Source organism: Stegastes partitus, unplaced genomic scaffold (genome assembly GCF_000690725.1).
Source record: "Stegastes partitus isolate 25-593 unplaced genomic scaffold, Stegastes_partitus-1.0.2 Scaffold14, whole genome shotgun sequence".
In the NCBI taxonomy this organism is placed as follows: Eukaryota; Metazoa; Chordata; class Actinopteri; family Pomacentridae; genus Stegastes; species Stegastes partitus.
In genome coordinates, this window is record NW_007577745.1 from 1,161,493 (window position 1) to 1,188,228 (window position 26,736).

At 48.0% G+C, this 26,736-nt stretch overlaps 1 protein-coding gene across 1 annotated transcript in view; it reads left to right on the top strand.

Annotated features, from left to right (window-relative positions):
- pax7a (paired box 7a) overlaps nt 1–21,383 on the top strand; it is a 43,490-nt gene extending 22,107 nt beyond the window's left edge. The window contains exons 6-9 of the mRNA XM_008289792.1: nt 5,342–5,507; nt 5,805–6,001; nt 17,158–17,407; nt 18,623–21,383. Of these exons, the coding sequence (XP_008288014.1) occupies nt 5,342–5,507; nt 5,805–6,001; nt 17,158–17,407; nt 18,623–18,738 (729 nt within the window). The 3' untranslated portion in view covers nt 18,739–21,383. The remainder of the gene's footprint in view (nt 1–5,341; nt 5,508–5,804; nt 6,002–17,157; nt 17,408–18,622) is intronic.
- Nucleotides 21,384–26,736: the final 5,353 nt, after the last annotated feature.

Here is a 26,736-nt window from a genome sequence, read left to right on the forward strand (position 1 = left end):
CCCTGTGATGAACACTGAGATAATAAATGTGGATTTAATGCTGCAGGAGGTTCTTTAGTTCCCTAGTGTGTGCATGTGTGTGTTGTTTGTATCACAGAAAACGTCCACCAGCTGGGCTCCACATAGGTGCCCAAATGGCCCATCACAGGGCAGCAGAGAGGAGCCCTTTGGCCTGAGAGCAAAGCTTCTCCAGCACAGCTGCAATGACGCATCTTCCAGATGTCGTCCAGAGACCAACCGGTGTTCGGGGCTGAGAAAGAAGCTCCGGGCCGGGGGTGTTGGAGGGCTCCCACACGCTCATATTTTACCTCGAATCTGTGTCAGCTGTCATGGTTCGCTGCTGTCCATTTGTCATTAAACATGGCGATAATGTGGAAAGTAGTTTTGGGTTGGGTGCAGAGGTAAAGCGCCCTGGTGTTGGCGAGCACCTCCGCTAGCGTCGCTTCACTGGCGCTCGACGGTCAGAGCTCAAAGCCCGCGTTGTAAATTAAACTGCTAGGTTCTGGTGCGAGTGACGAGTGTTTGGCTTAGCGCTGACTCACAAGCTAAACTCATAAACAGAGCTAACTCCCCTGTGTGTGCCCTCGCCTGCCATTTTAAGAGCCTTTCACCATCTATCTTTATCAGGCCAGCTGCCCCTTTCAGCGCAGCCACCAGCGCTCCTTCAGCACCACGAGCCCGCAATGGTTTTATCACCCCAACTGACAAATTGTGGGATATGATCCATATCTCTCAGCAATTAGTTCCAGCCTGTCTCAGTAGGAGGGGATACTGCCAAGTGTACCTTCAGTATATCCTCGGCGGATGCAGTGTGCTCTGCCACTTTCCATCTGATAACCCCTCAGTCCTAACCGGAGCAGGCAGCAGAGCCGGTCCATGAGGCCGGCGTTCGTGTCCGCTCCCCTCTGAGGACCGGACCAGGTGGAGGTTGCTGTAAATCAGCTCCCGCAGAAGAAGCAAATTACATTCTCCTCTATTTAGACTGAAGTTTTTAAGAGACACTGACTCCTGAGTCCCGGCTGAGGCTCATCATCCCAGCACGCCGCCGCCAGCTCACTTTACCCAATCTGTCACATAGGTCCTCTTTCATGACCAATAAACATTCTGCATGTAGCTATTATAGTTATTGGAATCTAATAAGCTATAAGCATTGCTTTTTACGAAGCGTGCAAATCAATTTGGTGAAAAGTTTCTCTTGGTGCTGGTCTGTTGATGCGTCGGGGGGAGGCCTGTCTGGAGCTTTAGCTTTAGCTCAGCTGAACTCAAACTCATGCTAACGCTGCTGAGCAAGTTTTCAAAATAGCTAGTGAACGTGTAATCTGGTGGGGAGGTATTAGGAGGTAATACTCCGTTTTCCTGATTGTTATACTATCAGTGGAGTTACAGCAGCGAGACAGCGAATCACAAAGGAGCTGAGTGGTGGCAACCAAACCCAACAGGCAACTGTATTCCCGCCAGTACGGGTTTATTCCTCATAAAGGAATAAATAGGATTTGTGTAGATTGTAGGAGAGAAATTGTTGCAATGCATCGCTGTGAATGTTCTAACAGTTTCTTATTATTAGAATTTAAATGACTTTGGTACAGTGCTTCTGTACTCCTGATACTTATCAAGCTAATCCCACTCTCCTCACAAATTCACACTCCTAGCTACTTTAATTAGCATAGTGCCAGTCTGGAAGGCAAGCAGGGAGGGAATCAGAGGGGAAAGCAGAGGGGAAGGAGCGAGGAGGAGGAGGAGGTGCAGGAGGCGGGGGGAGGGGGTATTGCGTGGTATGAGACAGAAGAGGATTTGTATGTTGAAGCCGGTTGCATCACCCCTCTGTGTTTTTGTGGATATGAAGTCAGCAGCACATTTTGTTTTGTCATTATCTCGGCTCTTGGTATTCATCTAGCGAATGTTGCAAATTGGCTCCTGAAAGGCGTCACACATTCAGTACTTGTCTTTGACAAAATAATTCATGGAGGATTGTATAAATTCTGAAATATGAGTGATCCTATTTGAGCAGCAGCACAGGCAGGTTTTTACTGCAGTGCAGTGTCACGCCTTTACACTGCTGCTGAGTGCGTGTTGCCGCCGATCAGCGATAAGGAAACGCAAAATGCCACTTGATCGCTAGGAATCGATTCTGTTGGAGAGTGGATGGAAGATTAAAGGCGACGCACGCAGCTAAACGGGAAGTAAAATGGTGTCGCTGTTCCGAATTACTGCAGGTTCTGTTATCTGATTGCAGGTCTGAGGTTCTCCAGTCAGCGTTCACTCTCCTCCAACTTCTTCCTCCTTTGTTTCCCAGCAGGCCTAAGCCTGACTGGTACCAGGTGGTTTCTGCTCTCCCATCCCAGCAGCCTCTCAAAACTTCCTCCAGAATGATCCAGAGATGCAGCGCAGGCCCGTCCAAGTGTGCTCGATGCAGGGAAACCTTTTAGTCCGTGACAATGAGACAGAAGTGAGCCACAGGAATTCCAGTGCACACTTGTAGGTAGATAGGGAGACATGGAGCAGCGCTGCAGCTCTCTGTACTGCAGAGAATTAAACCGGATTGGTGGGAGCAGAGGAGAATCCGTGGTCCAAGGTGACTTTGTGATCAGGTTCCAGAGCGCAGCCTCAAATCCTCAGCTCCAGGCTGTGTGCTAGTCGCTGTGAGAGCCGATGTGTGCATGTATAAGACTGTGCGAGTAATGTATGCATGTGTGTGATAGCGGCGTGTGCATCTCCATCTGAGCACTTGTTTATCCCAGTCGGTGCTGAGAGCCCGCCGATTGTTGGAGAAGCCGCTCAGTCTGTGACACATGCTCCTCTCCTGTCCCACATAATGAAGTGGACGCTCTCACCGGCATCTGTGCATGTTAACAGCCCGGCTGCTAGTTTACGTAATTTCAGCACAATAATGTGGCAGCACGCCTGCTCACATTCTATTATTATATCGATGATTCCAGTTAATTATGATGAAGCTCCAGACTCTGCTCGGTGTGAGCTCCTCTGGCAGCTGGAGTGACTGTGATCACTTAGAAACCACATTTCTGTGTTTCTGATCTGCAACAGGAGGTGCACGATGAGAGAGAATATACCTAATAAAGTAATCAAAGAGGAAGACCGGGGACATTAGCTGTGTTTAGTATTTTTATGCACATTTTGAAGTATCGCGTTAGAAAAGTGAATTTAAAGAATAAACAAACAGAAAAGAGTTTATTTTCTCATTTGAGATAGTTTTTGACTTTTTAAAAAAAAAGAAACCAGGGAGACATAAACGCCTTTTCTGAATAAGTTCTGAGTGTTTAACTCACACCAGCTGTTCTGATCGCCTCTAGATAGAACCAGAACCAGCAAACATGAGAGAATCGCTGCAGCTCATTCACAGCAGTTCCTGGAGATGTTTCCCCTCATAGACGGCCACAGTCTTATTTCTTCTTATGAGGTTATTTGAACTGCTGGTTTTGCTTGTTTGCTCTGTTCATTACAGCCACATGATGTGCAATATCTACCAAGTCACACATTTAATACTGAATGCATGAATAAAATCTATTTTCTGATAACTTATGTCATCTGTTTTCCCTGTAATATCCTCTACATCTTCTTAACTTGTCAACTAAAGCACAATCAACCATGCGTGCCTCATTTGTTCAGGCCTTCACAGATCACAGCTCGTGTTGGGACTAGATTGTGGTCTTGGTCTAATATTTAGCTTGAAATATCCCACATGAACATTATCAATAAGTGGATGTGTAATTCATAAAGTGAAGGCAGTGAAAATGCAAAGTGGTGAGAGTGACTTGGCCGTCTGAGCGTTTTGTGTCTGCCGTGATGGAGCACCTCCTTCCTCGGCTTGGATGACAAAAGGGGGAAGGAAGTTAAAGTGAACATAAAAGAGGGGTGGGCTGAGTGGATGAGGTCGGAGGTGAAGTGGCACGGCGGGGTGGGGTGATCGGGAGTGTGTGGAGGGAAGGGGTGTGCCTCCGTGCCCCTCCCCTGGGCCAGGCAGCTGTTTGTCTGGCCCGGTTGGAGCTTAGTTCAGACCCCGGACCACGCTCCACTACATCCCAATAGCAGAAATTTCACTGGAGCCACACACCACATTTGTTTTGGAATAGCTGATTGAGGGATTCGGGCCGGCTCTTTAGAACCAATCGGGCCCCAGATAAAGATTTCCTGTTGGTTTTCCCGTTGCATAATTGAGGTTTGCCCTTTTCTTCAGCGCCGACACAGTCGCCGCCTGTTGCATCTTATTTTCTTCCTCTCGACTGAACCGAGCCATGGGCAGAACATCCAGCGGGTCTTTGCAGAGGCAGCGAATGTGTGGGAAAAGAATCGCATTCAAATTAAGATCTCCGTTGGGCTGAGATCCCTTGTAGGCCTATACGAGTTTATATGTATGTTTGTGTGTACAAAAAGAGGCAGCCCCCGAAAAGCAGCGAGTATGTCGCTGTGTAAGTCCCCTTGAAAGTGTCCCTCTTTAAGACCTGTTTAAAAGGGACGCCCCCTCTTTGTGTCCACTGTTCTCTGTGGCGTATGGAGGGGCTTTTGTCCCCCTCTTTCATGTGCTCTCACAATAGCCCTGGCCGTTTGAAACACAACAGTAGATGAACTGCGCTGACAGTGTATTAAACTCTGATGAATTGCCTGTGCGAGGCATAGATCAATGTCCTTCAACCCTTAGCACACAGTGGAGCCCGGGCCTTGTCTTGGTTAAATGGAACAGGTTGCTGGCTCTTTTCAAAAGGCCCTGATTATATTCATGTTTTGTTGAAGCAGAAGCCTTTTTAAAATGTGTAAATCTTTGCCGTTTCAAAAGGGAGTCCTATTTTTTCCCCTTTCATTCAGGGAATTGACATTGTGTGTCTGTGGTGCTGCTCATTTTGTGGCCATTTTGCTATTTGTAGCCTCAGAAGTCTGCGTCTCTAAAGTTAAAACGCTTTTTCCTCCTTTAAAATGACTTTTAAACGTTTAAACACAGCCCCATTAACAGAACCCACACAGCAGCAGTGATGGCCTCTCCTAAAGCCCGCCAGAGCTCTGCAAACATACTTGAGGTGTGCGATGCCGAGGCTAGTGGCCTACCTCTGACCTTTAAACGACTTCTTCCCTCTAAAGGGGGCTTATGGCGGCCTGTTTACACAGATCACAGCCTCAGCCACTTCAGAACAACAGGGACGACCACTGAGCTCCACAGGGACTGCAGACTCTCAGCTAGCAGCAGCAGCACCGCTCAGATTAATCACAGGTGGCAGCAGCCAGCCGGCTCCACTGAGGGTCCAGCACCATTCTAAGGATACAACAAAAACACATGCAGGAGCATCACATGAACCGCCCTGTGTGTTTTACAAAACTCTCATTTCTGTCCAAGGTGTGGTTCAGCAACAGACGGGCCCGGTGGCGTAAACAGGCCGGGGCCAATCAGCTCGCGGCCTTCAACCACCTACTTCCTGGAGGATTCCCACCCACAGGGATGCCGACTCTACCCACATACCAGCTACCGGAGTCCAGCTACCCCAGCACCACGCTATCGCAGGGTGAGAAACACGCAGCACAGAGCGCTGTGTTCTTTGGTGTTAATCACATTCGTCCTGTGTGTCTGTGGTATGCCGTTCAGATTATAACGGAAATATTGGCCATGAATCATGTGAACTTTACAAACTCGTCTCTGTCACAGAGGAGCAGCAACAAGCCGTGTGCTACGAGTAAAGTCCTTTATGTTACACCTAGTGTGTGACGTGTTCAGGCCACGTTGAGGATTCCTGTTTGCTATGTTTCAGTAGAACCTGTAGCTGGACTTTATTCTCACCTGTGCTCCGTTGTGTTTGTGTCAGAGGGCAGCAGCACGTTGCACAGACCCCAGCCCCTGCCTCCGTCCTCCATGCATCAGGGAGGTCTGAGTGCCGACAGCGGCTCTGCTTACGGCCTGTCGTCCAACCGCCACAGCTTCTCCAGCTACTCCGATACCTTCATGAGCCCCTCGGCATCCAGCAACCACATGAACCCCGTCGGCAACGGGCTCTCCCCACAGGTCAGTGCGACCGGCTTCACCTGGTTACGTCACATCCACATGCATGAATGTACCCTGATAGGTAGCGCTGCTCCGCCTGCCGCCTCCCCTCCTCCTCTGCCTGCTCAGAATGTGTAATTGTATTTGACTGAAATTAAAATTCAGAAACAGCATGTTCAGCAAAATAACCGCCAGTGTGGGCTTTTATGTTCGCCTTCCAAAGCCCTGGATTTATTTTAGCTACTCTAAATTGCTACATTTGTAAAACAATTGGATTAACATCAACAAATTAAAATTCATCTTGATAGTACCGCGAGTGCTCAAGCTGCTCCAAACAGCGGTTTTGACTTTCCTGGGACATCTAAATCCTGCGCGGCGCAGTGAGAACACATGCAGATGAAATAATTAGCTAAAGCTTATAAATGTAGACCCATAATCTTCTTCACGTAATTGTCTGCAGCTGGAAGACTCCAGAGCTATGTGTGATTTTGTTCATCTCTCTGCTGCGTGATTTCCAGGCAGCTCTGAGTGACGGAGCCTCTCTGGTGTTCTGTCGGGTTTCTCCTGCTGGTCACTGCGTCTGGGGCAAAGAGGAATATGACTGGGGCTGCTTAGGTCTCTGCATTGGTTAGTTCACGTTTAACTGAAAGGAGGATATGAAGAATCTGCTCATTATCCTCTCTGCCATCTGAATGCGTGGCGCTGTGAGAGCAGGTTTGTTTGCCTCCTTGTGTGGAAAGCGCAGGATTTCAGATGTTAACCTCTTTGGACACCTCCATTAATGAGCGTTTAAATGCGACTCTATGGTGAGGGTTGAGCTTTAAGTAGCACAGAATGAAAAATGATTTGTATTGATGCAAATCGTGTGTACGGAGTGAATTATACACAATTACCCATCAATACTGGCCAGTCTTGCCCACCCTCACCAACAAGATGTGGTTAACAGGCAGAAAATAAGATTGAAATGGTGTGTAAAGAGTTGAAAATGAATTTCAATGCTGCATTTGTCCACAATTACCCCGTCGTTCACACGTGTTTTATTGGGAGTTTTTTTTTTTTTTTTTTCTTCAAATATTTCTCAAAGCAGATTGGAAACATTCTTGGTATTACCCTCTTTCTTCAGAGAAGAAAGAATTAAGGATTTTGTGACAAAAAAGAGATTTTCTCTCCTGCTGGAGCGACGGAGGATAACATGGAGGCTCACAGCGTGTTTGATTGTTAATCGTGGCACAGGGGCTTTAACTGCTAATGCTCTCACTGCAAACCTGCAGAAAAACACCAGGAACATGGAGCCGCTTTTTTTTTTTTTTCATTAATGGCTCTCTCTAATACTGGCATGGGGTACACTGTCGCTTTCTCTCCCTCTCTTCACAGGCATTCAAGAATGTGTTGGGATATTAAACATTTCCTGTCATAGTGAGGATTAGGACAGGAGCCTTTGGGCAACTGTACAGCATTGGATTTCCAGTATTCAATTACTCTATCAAGTGGCTGTGATGGATGCCTTTTTAAAGACACCTCAAATTGCACTTTATTTGTGTTGTAAATATTTTCTTAAATGTAAACATTTTTAAGTTAAATTGTGGATGTTGTGCTCCCACATGGTGTGGATGTGGCGGCTGCTCAGTTGTTTGCGCTGCACTCCAGTGAAATGTCCTGAATGCATGCAGAATGCTGTGTGGCATTCCTATCAGTCTCTCAGCGTGGAGATGAATGTTCCCACTGACAGCAGAATCAGAGTTCACTCTCTGGTGCAGCACCCCGCTGTGCTGGGCAGCCCCCATCGCTCCCCCTCTCGCCGCACAAGCATGCAGCAGCCTCACAGGAACCAACAACACAATAAACACTCACGCTAACGTGTCCGAGCCAGACCCCGCTTTGTCTCTTCTTGCTTTTAGCCACATTTCAATCAAATCTGTCTCAGCTCAGGAAATTATCGACACATATTCTACATCTCGGTGTTTGTTTTTTTTGTTGTTGAGATTTTTTTCTGTTGCTTTCCGTCCCTGTAATGGAAAAAAAAGCGGCACAAAGAGACTATCTATCGAGATGGAAATGAGAATTTGATATTGTAAGTTACAGACAGCATCTGTTTGCGGGAGATATGCTTGTGCATTGGTATGTGCAAGCTATTTCTTGAAGTGTCTGGCATTGATGGCCTTGCGGTTGCTGTAAAGATTGACAAAAAATTCTCTGATTCGCAGTAAATGGGCTGCGGTGGCGAGGTGCCAAGTCTGTAATGGAATCCTGCAGCGTTCAGCAGTCCCGACAGGAGCTCGCGTCCATCCCAATCCCATAACCTATCCCGACAGCACACATTTTCCCATTACAGGCAGTGGAAAAGCCATCCGCACTCAGACCGGTCGCTGTCATTGTGGGATATACAACATGTTTGGCTGGTTGAGGGAGGCAGTGTATTAGGGCGCCAGAGAGTGAAGCTGTGCATGGCTGGGCAAAAGGTATGAAACCAGAAGTGTGTTTTGTTGTTGGTCTTGTTTCATTTAGCGGCACAGCAGGTGTTGGAAAGAGGGAAAGGCAAGGGCACGGAGGACAGCCAGTCCAGCGCTGCTCACCTGAACATTTATCTGTTCATTCTGGCCTTTTTTATTTCCACTGACCTTTCAGATAACCGGCCGAATACTTCACATGCAAATTTTGCAGAATAGAGAAACAAAACTGGCTTTGGACGGACAGTTTTCCTTTAAAGAAGTCATGCCTTTACAGTCACCAGCCCATAATCTCCAGAGCATACATACATTTTGTGACTAACACGAGGCCGTGAGGAGGCTTTTAGATGCTCCTCCAATGAAGCGTCTTTGAAGCAGTTTTGTGTGGAAACATTTGGACTGAATTCCTCATTATTGCATGACAGGGACACCTGCTGGGAGAGGAAAGAAAACAACTGCTCTGAGTGGAGAGCTGCAGTAACAGGAGCTCAGCGGCACAACTTGGGTTTCACTGCTCGGAGAAACTTCTCCAGATACTGTCGTCAGGGGAATAGAAAACGAGCAGAAAGCGTTTGTGGAGGCGTTCAGGTATCTCCTGTGATAAAGACACGTGATAGGGCGAGTGAGAGGTCTGAAAGGTGCGGCGGTGGAGATCTTATTGCTGTTTTGATGAAGGAAGTTCTCAAAGTTTTGTGAGGAACTTTTTTCTCTTTTTTTCTGTTTTGCAGTTTTATGAAAGTGTTGTGTGTTTTGGAATGACAAGGATGTGTGTGTATGTGTGTGTGTGTGTGTGTGTATCTGAGGAGGGCCTTTGGGCTGTGTGAGTGGGCCGGGCCTCCACACACACACACACACACACACACACGTACACGGGATCAGAGGCAGAGCGGCGCTCACCCCTGCCTCCCTTTGATCTGTGTCCCCAGGCCTGCCTGCCCGCGCCGCGCTGCACCGTACCACGCACGCTGACACCATGCTCACCAGCGACTCCCCACAACTGTCTGAGAGAGATAAGCCAGGGGAGACTCCAAACTGTGCTGCTGCTCTTCCATTAGCTAGCGCAGACGCTTCTTTTAAAAATGGGATGAATTATTTTTAAGAAGCAAGCTCTGCCGTTGCCAAAAAAAAAAAAAAAAAAAATGGAGAGGGGAAAATGTACGGAACAATCTGGAGCTCTGGCTTCATTCCGCCTCCCTCCCTGACTTCTAACAAGACATTCTGCACCTGAATACCAATGAGAGGGGGAGATTCATGTAGTCCCCCACATTATTAAAACTTGGGCATTAAGCCTCTCACCGGGCACTGTGTCAGCTGGCAGGCTCCACTGACAACAAATCAAAGGGGATGAGCACATAGCCTGCATTCATAGCTCAGCCACTCGCAGAGCAAGTGGGGGAATACATACTGGTTAATTAGAACTCCCATTAAAACAAATACTGTTTCAATTTGGCAAGTATAAAAAAAGATGTAAGAGGCTTTCAGAAAAAAGAGACCTGCTGTTGGCAGTTGCCAAGAAAATCCAGGGACTGTAAATCATATCCACTGGCTATACTGTTTCTGCTCAGATTATTAGTGTTTGCTGTTGTTTTGCAACACTTTTGAACTCTGAGGAAAGATTTTCCGTCTGTGACACCAGAGATGCACCTTCGCGTCGCCGCCTCGGCCGCCTGCCCGCCTAACAGCACGTCGGTGTGTTTTTGCTGCTTGTTCAGCCACAGCTGACTATGACATAACTAATAATTTTCTTTTGAAGCCTAATGAAGAAATAACGGCTGCCACTTATTCAGCACGCCTCGGCTGCAGCTCCTCACGCGTCGCCGTGCTGCGGCTCTCTGGATACCTGAGCCATTTGTTGCTCGCTCCGTCTTTTAAGCCTCTCGAGCACCCGAGTGCAGCCATTTTATTTCTCATTCCAAAATATTTTTGGTTGGAGCTCGGTGTATTCATAATCTATTTTTCACCTACCAACCTTCCATCCCTCCATTTGGCTTTTTGTCATCCAGCGATGCCTTGCCAATAGTGCTTTGCTCTGTCTCTCTCTCCCTCTCTCTCCCTCTCTCCCCACCTTCCTCTCTTGCTCCAACTCTCTCCCCTGGAGAGGCAGCTCTTCTCCCTACGCCCAGATGAAAGGCTATGGCGGACAATAAAAATGCTATTTAAATGCAAGGGTGTTTGTGTGCGGGTGAGAGATATTTCCTGCTGAAAGTGAGCTGCTGCATCCTGATAAATAGTAAATATAAGGGAATGTGATTTACATTTATCTTGCAGAGGCAGCCAATATGAATTTCAGTAAATCCTAGAAGATGGGGATTTAAGGAGGAAAATGACTGCGACTGATTCACATGCTGTGTGTCCCACGCAGTTGAAATGCCTATAAGGTGGAGAGTGGTGCTGCCTTTATTAAAGTATAGGCACAGACATCGATCCTATCTAAAATACCCATTACAGAGTCACATGCTCATCTGCACAGATTTCCTGCCTCATACACTCACAATTTGAAGGTGACTTGTGCTGTAACAACAATACCAATAATAGTGAGATGCAGTGGCAGGAGGTGGACAGGTGAAGCGTCTGCCGCTGGGCGACCTGCCTCTCCGGGTCGGGGTCAGGGTGCAGGGGGTTATGGGATGGCTGCAGGAGAAGGAGGGCCGGTTTGTGGTGAACCTGCCCCGCGAGCCGGAGCTTTGGGATGTTGTCTGGCTGCATGTGGTTCCTGTTAGTTCCAGATGCCACTCTGACAGGTGCATAGCTGTGATTAATACTCTCTGACTCTTTCTCTCACCCGTCCTGTCCCTCCTTCCTTCTGCTTCCTTCTGCTTGTCCCTCTCTGCTTTCTTGACTCCGACCTTCTCCGTCTCTGTGGACTCGTGACCCCGTAGCAAAGTTTATCCAACGCTGACAGTTTTCTTAGCCTTTGTAAAGGACAGAAAAAAGAAGCAGGCAATGAGTAGCTATCTATTGCTTGGTTGCACGTGTCTCCTCCTTTCTACCTTCTGACAATAAGATGGGAATATGGGCGGTTGTTGGTCCTCAGCTGGTCGTCTCCTGCAGCAGCTCTCCCCTCTCAGTCTCCAGCTGAGAGCTATTTCACTATTTATTTACATGTAATTATGGCTATGAGGTGCAGATATTAACACTGTCAAGAACAATTTGACCTGACATTTTTCACTAGACCTGGCCCCTGCTGTTTTTAGCAAACAACCCCCACTCCTCCTCCTCCTCCTCCGCCTCCTCCTCCTCCTCCTCCCAGTCTTCTTCCTCCCTCCCTCCCTCCCATTTCTTCTCCTCCACTCCCTCGATCCGCCTCGCTTTTCCTCCTGGAGCTGCTCACACACACACTCTTGCTGAAACCACTCTCCTGGAATCAGAAAATCTGCCGTTTAATTTAGAAGAGGCGTCGGTGCAAGGTGCGGAGCGTCGAGGCTGCCTGTGTGTGTGTGTGTGTGTGTGTGTGTGTGTGTGTGTGTGTGTGTGTGTGTGTGTGTGTGTGTGTGTGTGTGTGTGTGAAGGGGCCTCTCTTGTTCCCAGTGGCTGAATCCATCCCATAGTTACTCAAGCATATCACTAGCAGAGAATAGAGGATTGCTCCCCACACGTTCTCCAATTGCAGTCCAATAGACGGCATATTAACCTCTGGTTAGTGCGGGGCCAGGTTTATAGCTTATACGCTGGGATGTTTAGGAGGGAGGGGGACCTTCCTCCAGCCTGAGCAGCTGTGCTTTCTTCAACTCTAAAGCTAGCGTGAGCAAAAGTGGACTAGAAAGCGTTTAGTTAATGAAAATTTGCAAAGAGACACAGAGGAGGTGCGAATAAATGTGAATTGTATTCCATTATTGAGGCTTCCTTTGTATGAGTCTGTGCGGAGACGCCGGATGATAACATGTTGTGAGGAGTGACAGCTTGTTCCACTGCCCGCTAATCGTCCTCATCTGCGCCTGGCTTGTCAATGCCCAGATTCTGTCAGTGCCAATCAGCCACTTAATTGAACACAATTAGCACCCCACCCCAGCCCCCCGTATGCATTACATTCTTCAAAGGCCCGTTTCCTCCCTGCAGCACCAGAACACCCCCACCACCACCACCACCACACCCTCCGTCCTTCTTCCCATTCTACCTCTCATCCTGCCTCTGTCTCTTCATCCTACGGTGCTGCTGCTGGAAGACACTTTTCAGTTCTTATTAATGTGCCGCGGCCAATTAACGCAGTGGCATGCAGGCCAGAGCCGTCATCTGCTGCCTGCCACCATCCCTGCTGTCGGCTGCGGCCCCACGCCACCCCTCGCGCCACCTCCACCGTGACCAAAACGCTTTAATTCAATTTATGCAATCACTGTTATTTTTAAATAGTCATTTTGTCTGCTCAGATGAGGGGCCTTGCTGCCCGCTGGGCCGGCCCTCTCATGTGAGGCGTGGGGGAAGGGCGGGACGCTGAGGGAGCAGGAGTCGGCCGACTCGCAGGGACAAGTCCCTGATATTTTCATTTGGTGTTTACTTCTATCACTTTTGTTTAGTTTCAGGCTTTTAGGGGTTTGATTTGGATTTTTAAAGAATTAGAGGCAAAGAAAGAAAATTATATTGCACAAGTCACAAGTTCGTTCATACATACATACATATACACACACACATATATATATATATATATATATGTAATTCAAGTTGGATATATATGTATATATATATATCCAACTTGAATTTAGTTATCTATATATTTAGTTATCTATATATTTAGTTGTCTATATATTTAGTTATCTATATTTATAGATGAGCTGATTATAATTCAAGTTTTCTATACATGTCTAGTTTGGTGTATTTTATATCTTAATGATTAATGTGTATTTTATGTCTTTATGAAATCGTCTTTATTTTATATCTGAGCTGTTTCCAAAGTCACACTCTCTCCAGACACTGGATCTGTGTGACTTGAGGGTCACAGAATTAAACTCTGTTCTCTTGCTGTAATCACACCCTCAGGACTGGCCTTCAAATATTGATCTGAAATTCAGTGTCATCACTGTGGATCTCTAATCGTCGCCTGCTGCAGCGGCTATCAGCCGGCCAGATCTGCTAAGGTGCACAATGCTATTCTGCAGCACTCAGATAACTTACAGACATTTGGAGTGCTCATTTTTCCCCGTCTGCCCCGGTGACCTCTGCCTAACTTAAAGGTACATCTTGGGGGCATTTTGATTTGGGCAGAACGGGGAGGTATCGGTGACAGAGGAACTAATCCAGTATTGCGCAGATTAAGAGTATTTGTGGAGTGGGGTGTGTTGGCGCTGGCGCTGGGAATGGAACAGAAGGGGCTCCTATCAGCTCTCCAGGCAGGCTAGCCCTCAGGCCAGCGCAGTCCTACAGGAGTCTTTGTACTTCCTAAAGCCTCCACTTTCCTCTCACTCACTCTATATCACTCTCTCTTCTGCCCCCCGCCTTCCTTCTATAGGCTATCATATTCTCAGCGCTCCATTTCCTCTCTTTACACTCGTGAATTTGTGTTGTTTTAATCCAGCACACGACTGCACGCTCGTTACCATCAGGTGCGACAGCGGCGACGGATGCAGTGTGATTTTTGTGAATGACAGGTTTGAAGCACGTTCAGTATAAACGCTGCACATTTCAATGTTGCATAAGACAAATTCAAACTGGAAAAATACCAGCTAATTACTGTGATCTTCTTATGACATTAATTATAATTTCCAAAATTGTGGCATTGCAGCACATTTGCCTTCTCTGTCTTTTCTGACTTTCTTTTCTCTTGTTGTGTTTTTATTTATTTTTTCCGGTCTTGTACGACTTGCGGTGCTTCTCTCAGCTCTGTCCCCGTCACATTGTTTTATTCTGGAAAGAAATCCAACAAAGAACAACTCGTCAAACATTCACACAAACAACAACAGGAAAGAAAAAAATGTAATTTGACTGTTGAAGAAATTAGGGAGGAATGAAAGGGCCTGTTTTTGTCTCAAGTGCGCCATTTATTTATCTGAAAGGATGCACATTGTATCACTTACACTTCCCTCTCACTTTGCCACCGGCTGCAGGGCTCAGAAGTTGAGAGAATTAATTACTTTTTTATTATTATTTATAAAGTAATCTATCTGTAGAGAGAGAAAGAGGGAGCGGAAGAGGGGGAGAAGGGAGAGGCTGAGTGGGGGAGTGCGGGAGGCAGGGAACGCCCTGGAGCATTGTCCTTTAAACTAGGTCCTGGCTCACATTATCTCCCAAACCAGCACTCACACAACGTCGAACAACAAACGAACTCTGGGCTGCTGAGGACGGCGTATGCAGCGAGAGAGGGGGAGGAGGGGGAGACGGCGAGAGGGAGAAACTCTGTTCTGCAAGACTGTGTTGGATGCATGTAGGAAAAGTGGTGCCGCAGAGATAGTTCTGTCTCAGCTCTGACATTTTACTTTAGTTTGAACTCCACAAGTCGTACCTGCTGCACTCGGATGCTTCGCGTCAGCTTCACTCGTCAGATAATGAGCCTCAGTCAAGCTGCACGTCCTCCTCATGTCTATCAGGGTGCACGCACTTTTATTGTTAAAACCTAACAAAAAGCTTTTGTTCCTTTCTGAGAGTACACTCATTGGCAGCAGCATTGAGGAGGATTTTGAACCAGCGCCACTCTAGCAGACGTTGTGCCAGAATTTAATATCTATAAAGTTTGTTTTATATAGCGTGCAGCCGCGGAAATATGTGAATGTATCCAGCCGTGAATGGTTTTACTGGCCGGAGTGACAAAGGATCATTTAACACTCGAATGTGGCGTGAAAAAAACTTTATGGGAACATCAAAGTAGCAAAAGCCTGCAATTAAAACTGACCTGTGGATCACATGAAGGACTGTAGGTGTGGGTGGAGGAGACATGACTCCAGCCCGGCTCGGCCTCCTGAGAGGAAAGTCCACCTCCATCTGGGCCCTCATCGGCCTGAGAGGACAGACCTTTGTTCAGCAGTGTGAGCACAAAACACAAGAATGCAGAAGAACCTAGCTTCTCCCCCTCCAGGAAAACTTCAGCCATGAGCACAGAACCCTGTCTTTGTCTTCTAAAGGACGTCTGAAGGATTCCTCATCACCACACATGCCAACACTCGTCAGGCTCTAAAGTCTAATTTGCTAAAATAGCAAAACTGCATCATGTGAACGATAAGAAGTCTTTTGAAGAACTTTTATGAGCATGAATAATAATGGAGCCAATTGTTGGCTATTCTATTTCATAAGGGAGCGATGCAATCAAGCTTCAATTAATCAATGACTAAAATGGACTCATGCCCTCCAGCCGGCTCTCCCAGGACACTCCAGCAGCTCCCCCTGAGCTGTGAGCTACCCAGCAGGCCGTGCTCTGCTCCGAGTGTTCAGGTCCATATGGGAGGGAGCATCGCATGTGTCCGGCATGAAGAGGGCCATGAATCTCTCTCTTATGGATACATGTCACATGCTCTGTCCGCAGATGTGGAGGGCCGGTGGGGGTTTCCTCACTGATAGAATTAACATGTGGAAATGACTAACCAGCCTTTATGTTTCTGATGTGCTGCGAGGGCTTCGTTCTTCCAGGGAGGCTCTTCATAAAGATGTGATTAATTTGCAGAATATGGTTAATTTTCCCTCTGTGGGATTCTCCTGGTGCGGAGCATCATGTGTGGACTGTTTGCCTCCCCCTGCATCGCCTCCATGGCTGCTGCCGCCGCCGCGTATGTGTACGTACGTGAATGCGTGTCCGTTTGTGTGTGTGCATGCATGCAAACGTGTGTGTGTGAGTGTGTGTGTAGCAGCCCTGTGTAACCACCTCCATGATGGGCTAATTGGTTTAGCAGCAGAGGGGCCAAAGGCCAGTGCAGCATAGCGAAACTCAACATGAACCTGATGTTGAGAGGAAGGCTTCGCTGCTATAGGAGGGGAGCATGTGTAGGACAGTTCTCTTTCTACCACACCCTCCCACACACTCACACACACACACACACCACTTTTTCACTTAAAGAAACTCGCGGCATAAGAAAACAACATTCTCCACAGCGTTGTGGGCCACTGTGCTGGGATTGGAGCAGCACTAGAAGTAATCTCCTCCATTTTAACATATTTTGAGACCTTCTTCTGACGAGTGTCACATGCTATTACATTAATCTAGAATATTGAATTGGGAGCTTTTATGCACTATGAATAATACACACACTGTAATATCGAGGCGAGACCCAACCTGCAGTATCAGCGGCCCCCTCACTATGGTTTGTGGAGCCTACTTTGTGTGGGGATCTGAGGGGATCATTTACCAGTTCCAACTCCATTACTATTCATGAGATGGGTAGGCTAGGGGCGAGGGATTAGGGACTCCCTTGGTGCTTGTTGTGCTGTAGGCTCGGGCTCAGGCCTCAGGCTCCAGGACAGGGGCTGTCTGGCAGGGATGGTGGGTCTATTATCACCCTGGGACCCTTCTGTCCCACAGCAGAACACTTACTGGCAGCGGCAGCTAATGGAAACTGTGTCTCTTGTTCCCTTTCTCCTTTTTTTAACCTCATCATCCTCCTTGTATCCTCCCCCCCTGCTCTTTAAAAAAACGATGGGGAAGTTTCTCCCGTTCCCTATTTCAAAGTTGAAATGGTGCATTTCTATTGGCATCTTTACCGTGAAGTGCTGGGATGGCACTATACTTGCAGGAAAAAAAGTACTTTCCCTCAACTCTGTCAATGCTTTGATCCTCAATTTTCCAAGTTTCTAACATCCTCTTTCCCCCCCCTTCAGGTGATGAGTATCCTGAGTAACCCCAGCGCCGTACCCTCCCAGCCCCAGCACGACTTTTCCATTTCCCCCCTGCACAGCAGCCTGGAGAGCTCCAACCCCATCTCAGCCAGCTGCAGCCAGCGCTCCGACACCATCAAGAGTGTGGACAGCCTGGCTTCCTCCCAGTCCTACTGCCCCCCCACCTACAGCGCCACCAGCTACAGCGTGGACCCCGTCGCCGCGGGCTACCAGTACAGCCAGTACGGCCAGAGTGAGTACTGCACCAGTACATATGCTGCTGCTGCTGTTGTTGTTGCATAAGCAGGCGGTCGGTGGTTCCTTCTCCTCCTTTGAGTACTTTTAAAAAACAAAAAGGCTGTGAAGTGATGCCCGACTCCCAGGCAAGCCAGAGAGCCTCCTGACCTCTGCACCCTGCTTGGTGGAGGCAGACACGTGCTCTTGATAAAGACCCCCCTGCCCCACCAGCCCCACCAGCACCACCAGCACCACCAGCGCCCTGCTCACACAGAGCTGCCTTAGTCACACCCCACTCCACTTGGATGGGAACGAGAAGAGGGCCACTTCAAAGAACGGCACACCCTCAGGGGCCACAGTGTCCTCTTGCCCACCTCGCTTTCTCCCGTTTCCATCACACACACACACACACACACACACACACACACACACACGCCCTCGGGGCAGGAAAGAGTTTGCTTTATTAGATTAGCATAATTGACTGATGCTGTCACAGCCATTCATAGGAGGTAAAATGAAGCACACTTCCCCAACAAGCGGCGAGCAGCAGCTCGCTCACATTTGTTTGTATTTATGTGCAGGTTCCAGGAGCGATCCGCTGGTTTTCTCCTTAACATATGTGTTTGTGTTGGATGCAAGCGAGTGCCAGTCCGTCACGTTTCTGAGTGTGTGTGTGTGTGTGTGTGTGTGTGTGTGTGTGTGTGTGCGCGCGCTCACCAGTGTTTTGTCAGCAGCAAGAAACTGATGGCAGTGCGGATGTGAGCTGATGTGAGGTTAATTAAGATGGTGATTGAGCACAGTAGATGGGTAATGAATGGAGGAGAGAGGAGAGAGCTGCTGTCTGAGGATGAAAATGATCGGCCATGTGGAGTGTGGAGGGCATGAAATCAGAGATGCCAAGTGTAATGAAGACTGGCACACAGAACACACACGGGGACCCGTGTGAGTGACAGCATGGAGACTTTACGAGGATGCACATGCTCTGTGCCAGCAGCGTGCCAACCTCAGACAAGGGACAGGGGAGGGGTTTTTATCTTTCACTCTCTCTGCCTGAATTGTTTTTCATTTGACTCATTCTCTTCTGCCACAACTTATTTCAGCCCTAATCAGAGGAATGAGATGAGAGTGAATAGGACATATGTCTGAGGAATCTACCACCTGTCTAACGTGTGTTTGTCTCCTGCTTTCCTTCTTCTTCTCCTCCTTTCTGTCTGTCTGTCTGTGTGAGCAGCAGCTGTGGACTACCTGGCTAAGAACGTGAGCTTGTCCACCCAGAGGAGGATGAAGCTGGGCGACCACTCGGCCGTGCTGGGGCTGCTGCAGGTGGAGACGGGTCAGGCCTACTGAGCCTCTCGGGACTCGCCCTGCCTGCACCACCGCTCTCGATTTCACCCTCTGCCACCCTCCTCCATGCTCCATCCAGTCTGGACTCCAACTCCGGCTCGCTTCTCCGCCGCTCGCGCTGCAGCTCGGCCATGACATCAGCGCACAGACACGCCGCCTCTCTGCGACCAGAGAACGTGACGCTAGTGGGTGTGAGAAGTCTCTGTGGAGAGTGGAACTAAACTCTTTCACACCATTGTCCACCACCAGGCGGCTCTGCACCCTCTCCCCTCGATCCGTAGGGCATCTTTGTCTGCTCCTCGCCCTCCTGCCCCAGCCCCAGACCCTGTTTGTTCTGCTCGGAGGGCCAGACAGCTGCAGGATGGTCGATGCCTTGGCCCGGATTCCTCTTTGTCATGGCTGCAGTCCAGCACACATTCAGAGCCATCGATGTACTTTGACCTTGCTGTTCATAGTAGTTAACGAAGCCGATATCATTTGAGCGACTCTTATTCTTGTTCCTTTTTGATATTGTTCGGATTATTGTTGCTGTTCTATGATTATGGTTACTGTGATTTCTGTTGTTCTTTGATTCCATTCGTATCTCTTTTCTCTGTTAGATGTCGGTGTGTAAAACGCGGTGGATGACTGACGCGATCGGGGAGTGCGTGTCTGTTGCGTGTGCATGTTTGCGTGTCGGCACAGTCGCACAAAAGAGGATGATTGTTTTCCAAGCTGCTGCTGCTGCTGCTCCTCTGCCGGTTCCCTGAGCTCGAATGTTCACGAGCGATTTGACCTTCCCACTTTCATATTCATCTTGACATTCCTAAAGAACTTGGCCACTCTGTGGGAAGTCTGGCTGGATGGATTCTGCAGGGAATTAGAGCAGCGTTTTGGCGGCCAATAGCTTTCCCCTTGTAACCTCCATCCCATCCTTAGCCGCGGTCCGTAGGGAGGGGGGCATTGTTTGCAAAAACAGGATTGGGGAAATTAATGTATTTTGAAATATGGACCTTGCCAAGGAGGGCTAGCTCATCCCCCGCTCCCCACTCCTCCCAAATCCCATCTGCCAGGGAATCCTGTGTGACTTAAACAGTGTAAAGCAGATTAAATCACACAAATATAATGTCAGAGCTAATTCACAGTGACCCTTCCCATTACCAGCCAGCAGTTCACGTCTTACAGCATAATTAACACATTCTGTAAATGCACCTTGGGTTGGTTTCCACTCTTCGCCTAAAGAAGCATTCCTTCGAAACATTCCTCAGGCTCCATCTGCGAAAATACTATAAGCATTCCAGCGTTTTCTGTTATGAGATTAAGAAGTAGACAAGCTGTGCCATTCACATGCACTCTGGAAAATCACATAATCCAGTCAGTGGTGAAAGGGCACAGGTACCGCCGCTGATTGGCCCCCCTCTCTGGTCCGGACCGGAGCCCCGTCTAATCCTGCGCTTTGACGCACTCACCGAAATGTACAAAAGAAGAAAAAGAATTTAAATAATAGTGGATACGAGACATTTGTGTAGCGCTCATAGTTGACTCTTTGACCTGATCCAGGACCAGCGGTTCCCTTGAGACGTCTGTGGTTTTTCATTGACATCAGTGTGATAATGAATTGTTCCCTCTCAAGACGGATCTGGTCCTCTGTCGCCTCTGAACCGAACCCTGTACAGTAGCTGGAGCAGATTGTGTATCGTTTCTTTACAAAGAGTATGTTTTATACTAAAACCAGGCGATGTCGAGTGGTAGCGAAGCGAGGATCTGTGGAAGTCAATGTTTGTTTCAGTTTCCTTAACCGGCTTGTTTTCTGTTGCTTTGGTTTCGATTGTATTTAATTGGTTCTCTTGTTCCGACCAAAACTTTTCTTTCTGGTTTTCGGCCAAGGCGCGAATGAATTTGTATAAATTAGAAAAAATAAATTCCACTGAAATTGTTCCAATTAAATTTGTATTAACGAGGATCCAACTGAGCTCAAAGGAAAGCGTGGCGTCCCAGACAGACTCCCTGGACCGCGGCACCGCTGGATCCAACATCTTCACCCGTCACAGAATCTTCAGGGTGTTTTTTTGACCACCTGGTTTCACAGACTGACGACCGGTGCGGACCAGGTGTGACCGGACCGCGGACCTAACACACCTGAGCCTTCGGTGTGAGACTCTGCCAGCGGTCCGGCACCACGACGGTGATGATGAAGGTGATGATGAAGGTGATGCTAGTGACAGCAGCCTCCGAGACACGAGTGGCGTGGGACTCGTTGGACCAATAAGACTTGACAGTAACGCTGACTCGGCACTGAATGGCAGCAGGAGCGCCGCTCCACGTAGACGCCTCACTCATGTGTATATTTTAAAAAGGAAGAATTTTAGATTGTCTTTAGTGTATCAAACCATTTCTAACACTCAATAAACATTTGGATATTTAAGGCATACACCTGCTCCCCTCCCGTCTGTTGGACCCGTAACCCGTTTAGTTGCTTTCTGACATCTGTGCTTTGCTTTACTCCTCTTTCTGTTCCGCATGTTTGTATATTATCATGGTATAATTTATTCTGCTGTATGAAGTATTAGAGTAGTGGGAAACTTGTATTGGTATTTACTACCTTCAGCCTGTTGGTGTGTTTACTGTAACACTGGCGTAACTGTTATCAATTAAAGATCCAAAACCGACTCTGGCCTCTGTCCTTATTGCACTGCCTGCTTTGCTTTGCATGTCTTTTAATCTTAGTTTTAAAATGTGTGCTTATTTGATTTCCAAAAAGTAATCAGCACAATTTGTGACAACAGTAATTAATTGTTTGTCATTCTTGAAGCAAAGATGAATTTTCCAGTGTGGATATTTGCACCTTTTCTCTCATTTACACCTTTTAAGACTGAATATTTTAGGTTTTGTTCTGTAGCTTAGACAAAACAAACGGCTTTATGACATAATTTGGGCCTCGTGATGTGTTGACAGGTATGTTCAGTGTTTTACTGTGATTATGAAAATTTACCTGATGAAAGAAACCATCCACAGAAAGACGGCGGCCCTGCTGTTCATGTTGCATCCAGTCATAAACAAGTCGTCTACATGCTTTGTGCATCTCGGCCTAACTACATGCACATAGCCTCTGCATGTGTGTGTGTGTGTGTGTGTGTGTGTGTCCTCCCTGTGTGTTCAAGCACACTGGCAGAGGTCACTGGGCCACCAGCGACTCCTCCAGCGACTCCTCAGCGCCGGAGCTGTGATGAGACGTCCCAGACTGAGTGCGTCTTGCTCGCTGCAGCTGTGGGAAGTCATTCATTCTGCCCGCTGACCAGCAGCGCTCCACTCTCCTGCCGCCGGTCCGGGGAATGCAGTCTGCAAATCTCTGTGGTATGGTGTGAATGCAGGGGAACTAACCCGTGTGGTCTGGAAGCATCCGGTGTGCTTTATGTTACACGTCAGTGCAACAGTGGAGCTCATTCACGTTTCACCGTCGGCGCTGCAGGAGACGTGTCCAACACGCCGCTGGTATGTTCATTCAGTCCCGGCTGCTTTAAGCACATCTCAGACACGTCAGATGTGTCTGCAGTCGCCGCCGCGATGACATGTCGCCACATAATCTTGTGTAAATTAGTAAAGACAGTGAACTGTGCCAAGTTACACTGAGAGAGGAGCATCTACAGTTTATCTACCACCAGAGGATCAGCAGTCCTCTGCTGTCTGTCTCCAGTTAGATTAAACTAATTAAAGGCATCACAATTACTAACATCATCAACATCAGACTGTGTGAGCAGATAAATCTGATGCAAAATGAGAACTTGTGTTTAGACACGAGCTGCCGTTTATATTCACACTGAGTATAAACAGAATATTCAGTGTTCCTGATTCAGACTGTTGTCGGAGCATCGTATCACCGAGGAGCTGCAATCTGATGCAAAGGGAAACGCTTTTCAGTTTCCTGATTGCAAAAAAAATACAATAAAAAGCAGCGTTGTGGGGGCTGGATCCCAACACATCGATTATTAAATCGATTCCAAAGCAAGTTTTCAATACGAGGTGGCTGTGAGGAGACGGAGGGATTCCAGTATTAAATATGCATTGTTGGGTGGCTCTCTGCCTGCTATGTGTCATCCTTCATATATTCCTCTAAAAGTTTGTGTTCTGGTTGTCCAGATTAGACCTTGGCATGTGCTATGGTTGTCCCCTTTGCTCCAGCTCGTCTCCTGAGGTGCCGGCCGGGGAGTTTTGTCTCCCTCCGGTCTGCTGTCACTCAGACTGGACGAGGTGGCAGCTCAGGCGCTGGTGTGTGGGAGAGCTTTGTGACACTTCCCTCATCTCCTCCTTTGATCCCCTAATTGATTGACTACAGGAGCAGGGGATAAACAGAGCCCACAAGAGCCGATTCCACTCGCCTCTCTGGAGTGGTTTAGATAAAGTGTAGAGGCCCGAGCGCTCCGTTCCTCCTCTGCCTCCTCTATATGGACATACGGCCATTGAAGGTGGCTCTGCGCCATGGTAGCTTAGCTGTGGGCTGTGTCCTCAGGCCCGGGGCTCGCGTACTGCCCCTGTGCATAAATAGCTGGCGGTAATGGGTTTGTTTAGATCACAGGGATGGAAATGAAACTCCTGAGCCTCGCTGTAGAGACCAGGAGGCCCTATCGCTCAGGAGGCAGCGATAGAGAAGCCTCACAGCCTCAGCCCGGTCATACTTACTTTCCGAATGAGCTGTGGAATAGAGGCTCTGATTCAGATCTAATTTAGGACCGGGCTCCTGAAGCTGACCGTGCCGTGATAAATAACCTGCTGCGGAGGAGTCGGGGAAGCCGCGAGGAGGAGGAAGAAGGTGGAACACAAACAGCCAGCCGGGAGGAAAACAGGCCACGAAAATGCTTCTATTTTAAAGAAAATGTCTGTTTGGAAACACGACTTTAGAATGATTTAAACCAGATATGATAATTATATTCTAATTTTACAAATTTGTCTTCAGAAAGAGTTCAGAGCCGTGTGCAGGTATGCTAAGAAATGATTAAGAAATGCTCTGGGGGTCTTGGTTTTATTCTTTGAGATTATGTGTCACAGGGAGTAAAAAGCTCCCAGCTGTCGCCATGAAAGCACTTACAGTATAATAATCCTCCAAATCCTGTAATTATGCCAGCATACGCTGTGTACCTGAGCCTCAGCTTTGTGCTCGTCACCTCAAGGATCCCACTGACACAGACACAGACGCACAGCTTGCTGCGCATATATCTGCTTCCCAACCATGTATTTTGCATAGGGAGGAGATCTTATTTCCAGAACATTTTAGGTATTTAGAATTTCATGGTTACCCCTCTCAGGTATTATAGATAGATAATCTGTCATGTATAAGCAAAAAGCAGGAGCTCAAATAGAGTATTGTCATAGCTGGAAGTCGTGTGATTTACCAGAAACCAGTGTGTCCCAATTACAGGATCTCTCACCTACATTACATTCAATCAGTCCACTAATGCCGGTACCGTCAGTCTGGACTTTACGCAGCCGAGCCGCTCGTACACACATAGATGCACACCTCCCTTAAAGCAGTTTTAAAAAAAAAAAAAAAAATGAAAGGAGAAGAAAAAAGTCCGAGCAAAGTTGTAAATCTAAGAAATCGGAGCGAGATAAAAATCACTGTGAAGCCGAGCTCGATTTACATTTAAAATCTGAGCTGTGTTCTCAAACTAATTAATATTAATAACAAAAATGGAAATGAGTGCAGTGGCGGCTCTAAGTGAAGAACAAGCTGGGTGCATTCAGTCAGGAGATTCATATACAAGCCCTTTCTCAGGAGAAGTGGCTCCAAACAGGCGTGACGGCAGGGCATAGACCGCCATACACAGAGACAATTTTTCTAGATAATAGCCTATCACGCAGGATACAATTTAAATTAAAAAATGCAATTTTCACCTTGAAATGAACAAATGATTACAATTTCTATACAAATTAAGGCATCCAGGCTGTGCCTCAGTACTGTGCCAAGGCCATGAAACCTGACATAATTACCATGAAATACATTTTCAAATATTTGTATTTTGTCCATCGCTTTAAAACATGCCACTCTGCCTTCTGTGGGTTTGTGATCTCACCTTCTGGGGGAAATACATAAAAAAGAGAGAAAATCATCAGAGATGAAAAGCTCTTCAACAGGAGAGATAAAAATGTGGAAAAAAAACAACCTCCCATACACCCAGTAAATCAGCGGCGCAGCTCGGCACCGCGGCCCCCGGAGCTATCTCTAAAAGCCAAATTACTGCTCCTTATCTGAGGAATCATATCTACGAGTTATCTGCTCCTGAGATAGGCGCCTCTCTCTCTTGTGCCTTGTGCTCATCACCAGAAAAGCTATTTATTTGTGATTACAGACACCCTTTGAATAAAAGATGTTTGTGTTTGAGATCCAAAGTTTCGGCAGATTCTGAACTCCTCAGATTCTTCAGAGAGGAGAGCATTGAAGGCAGAACACCTTATTTGGGCCGGGCTGCTCGGGGTGGTCCGCTGCAGAGAGAGGGATGAAAGTGTAGCCGATGGGAAATATGAGACAAGACCTCAAACTTCTCTGACGCTTCATATCACATATGCTTTCAGAGGGGATTCATACTGAGATGAGGTGTCGAATTGACTTTAAATGCAGAACCTTATGTTTGAAACACACGGAGACGCTCGTTCTGGCATGTATTTTGTAGAAAGCTGCCAAAAGCGGCAAAGTTTGGAGTTTCTGGAGTTTCTTTACTCAAAGACATGAGTGTGAGGAGACGTCGTCATCGAACAGCACAGACTGGTGGAGAGATGAAAACAAAGACGCTGTGTTTGAATTCAGACCTTTAACAGTTCAGTCACATGACGTCCACCTCAGTCTAAACGCTCAGACGTCCTCTGGACTCCAAACTACCCAGAGTGGAGCATCGTCTCCTCAGCCCACCTCCAGACCATTTTAACCTACTTTAGCAACGTCTCGGTGCGACTCAGGCCTGTGATATACAACTTGTTAATCCCAGAGCCGCCCTTTCTCCTCCATTTCTTACCTTCCCTCTCTTTCCCTCCATCTGTTGGAGTCCCTCAGCCAGAGAGGCGCACATCAGATTTCAATAGTTGACCTCTTAATGCTGAGGTCAGTGCTGCACTGGCAGCGATTTCACACTCAAGATGAAAGGGAAATGAACACTGAGGCGCTGGGGGTGACGGGGGCCCTGACCACGCCGGCCGCTGCCACTCTAACCGCTCTAACCACCAGGCTGGGATCTGAGGTGAGCCCAGGCGGCGGCGCTCAGATTGAGGTCTGCCACCTGCACAACGCTGGATGAAAGCCGCTGACCTGCCGCAGATAAGCGCTGATTGGTTCTCGGCCACGATGAAAGTCAGATAAACTCGGCTGCACTATTGATTTCTGATGCAACACAGGAAACGGAGGAGCCAATGGAGGCAGGTCGCCTGGCGGCGCCGGCGCCGGCTGCAGGCTGAGCTCCGGTGAGCCCGCAGCTCCGACCGGCTCTCGGTGTCACAGTCACACGAGCTAGCCGACCCTGACAGATTGTTCTTTTCCACCAATGAGCCCGGGTCATCCTGAACGCGGCCCGACGCTCGGCGTCCGACTCCCCGGCCCGCCCGCCCGGTTCCACCAGCGCTCGTTATTTCTCAGAGGCCATTATTGAATGAGCAGTGAGACAAGCGAGCGGTGAATGGACAGTTTGGTTCCAGCGCCATGAGGCTGAGCTGCTCACAGTAATGTAGCGCCTAAGTACCTGTCAGCGGCATAAAGGAGGGAGTAGACTGTGTAAATGTGTGTGTAAATAGAGTGTCAGATCAGGACCCCAGGGAGTGTGTGTGTGTGTGAGTGTGTGTGTGTGTGTGTGTGTTCACTGATGCGTGTGTGAGTGCATGTGTGTGTCACAATAATGATCATTTAACCTCCTCAGCATTCCCCAGAGCTCCACCTCCTCCACCTCCTCCACCACGGCCCTGTTAGACTGAATGCTGCTCCAGGCTCCCTCTCTCTTCTCTCCTTCTCTCCCCCCTCCCTCTGCCTCCCCCCTCTCTCCCCCT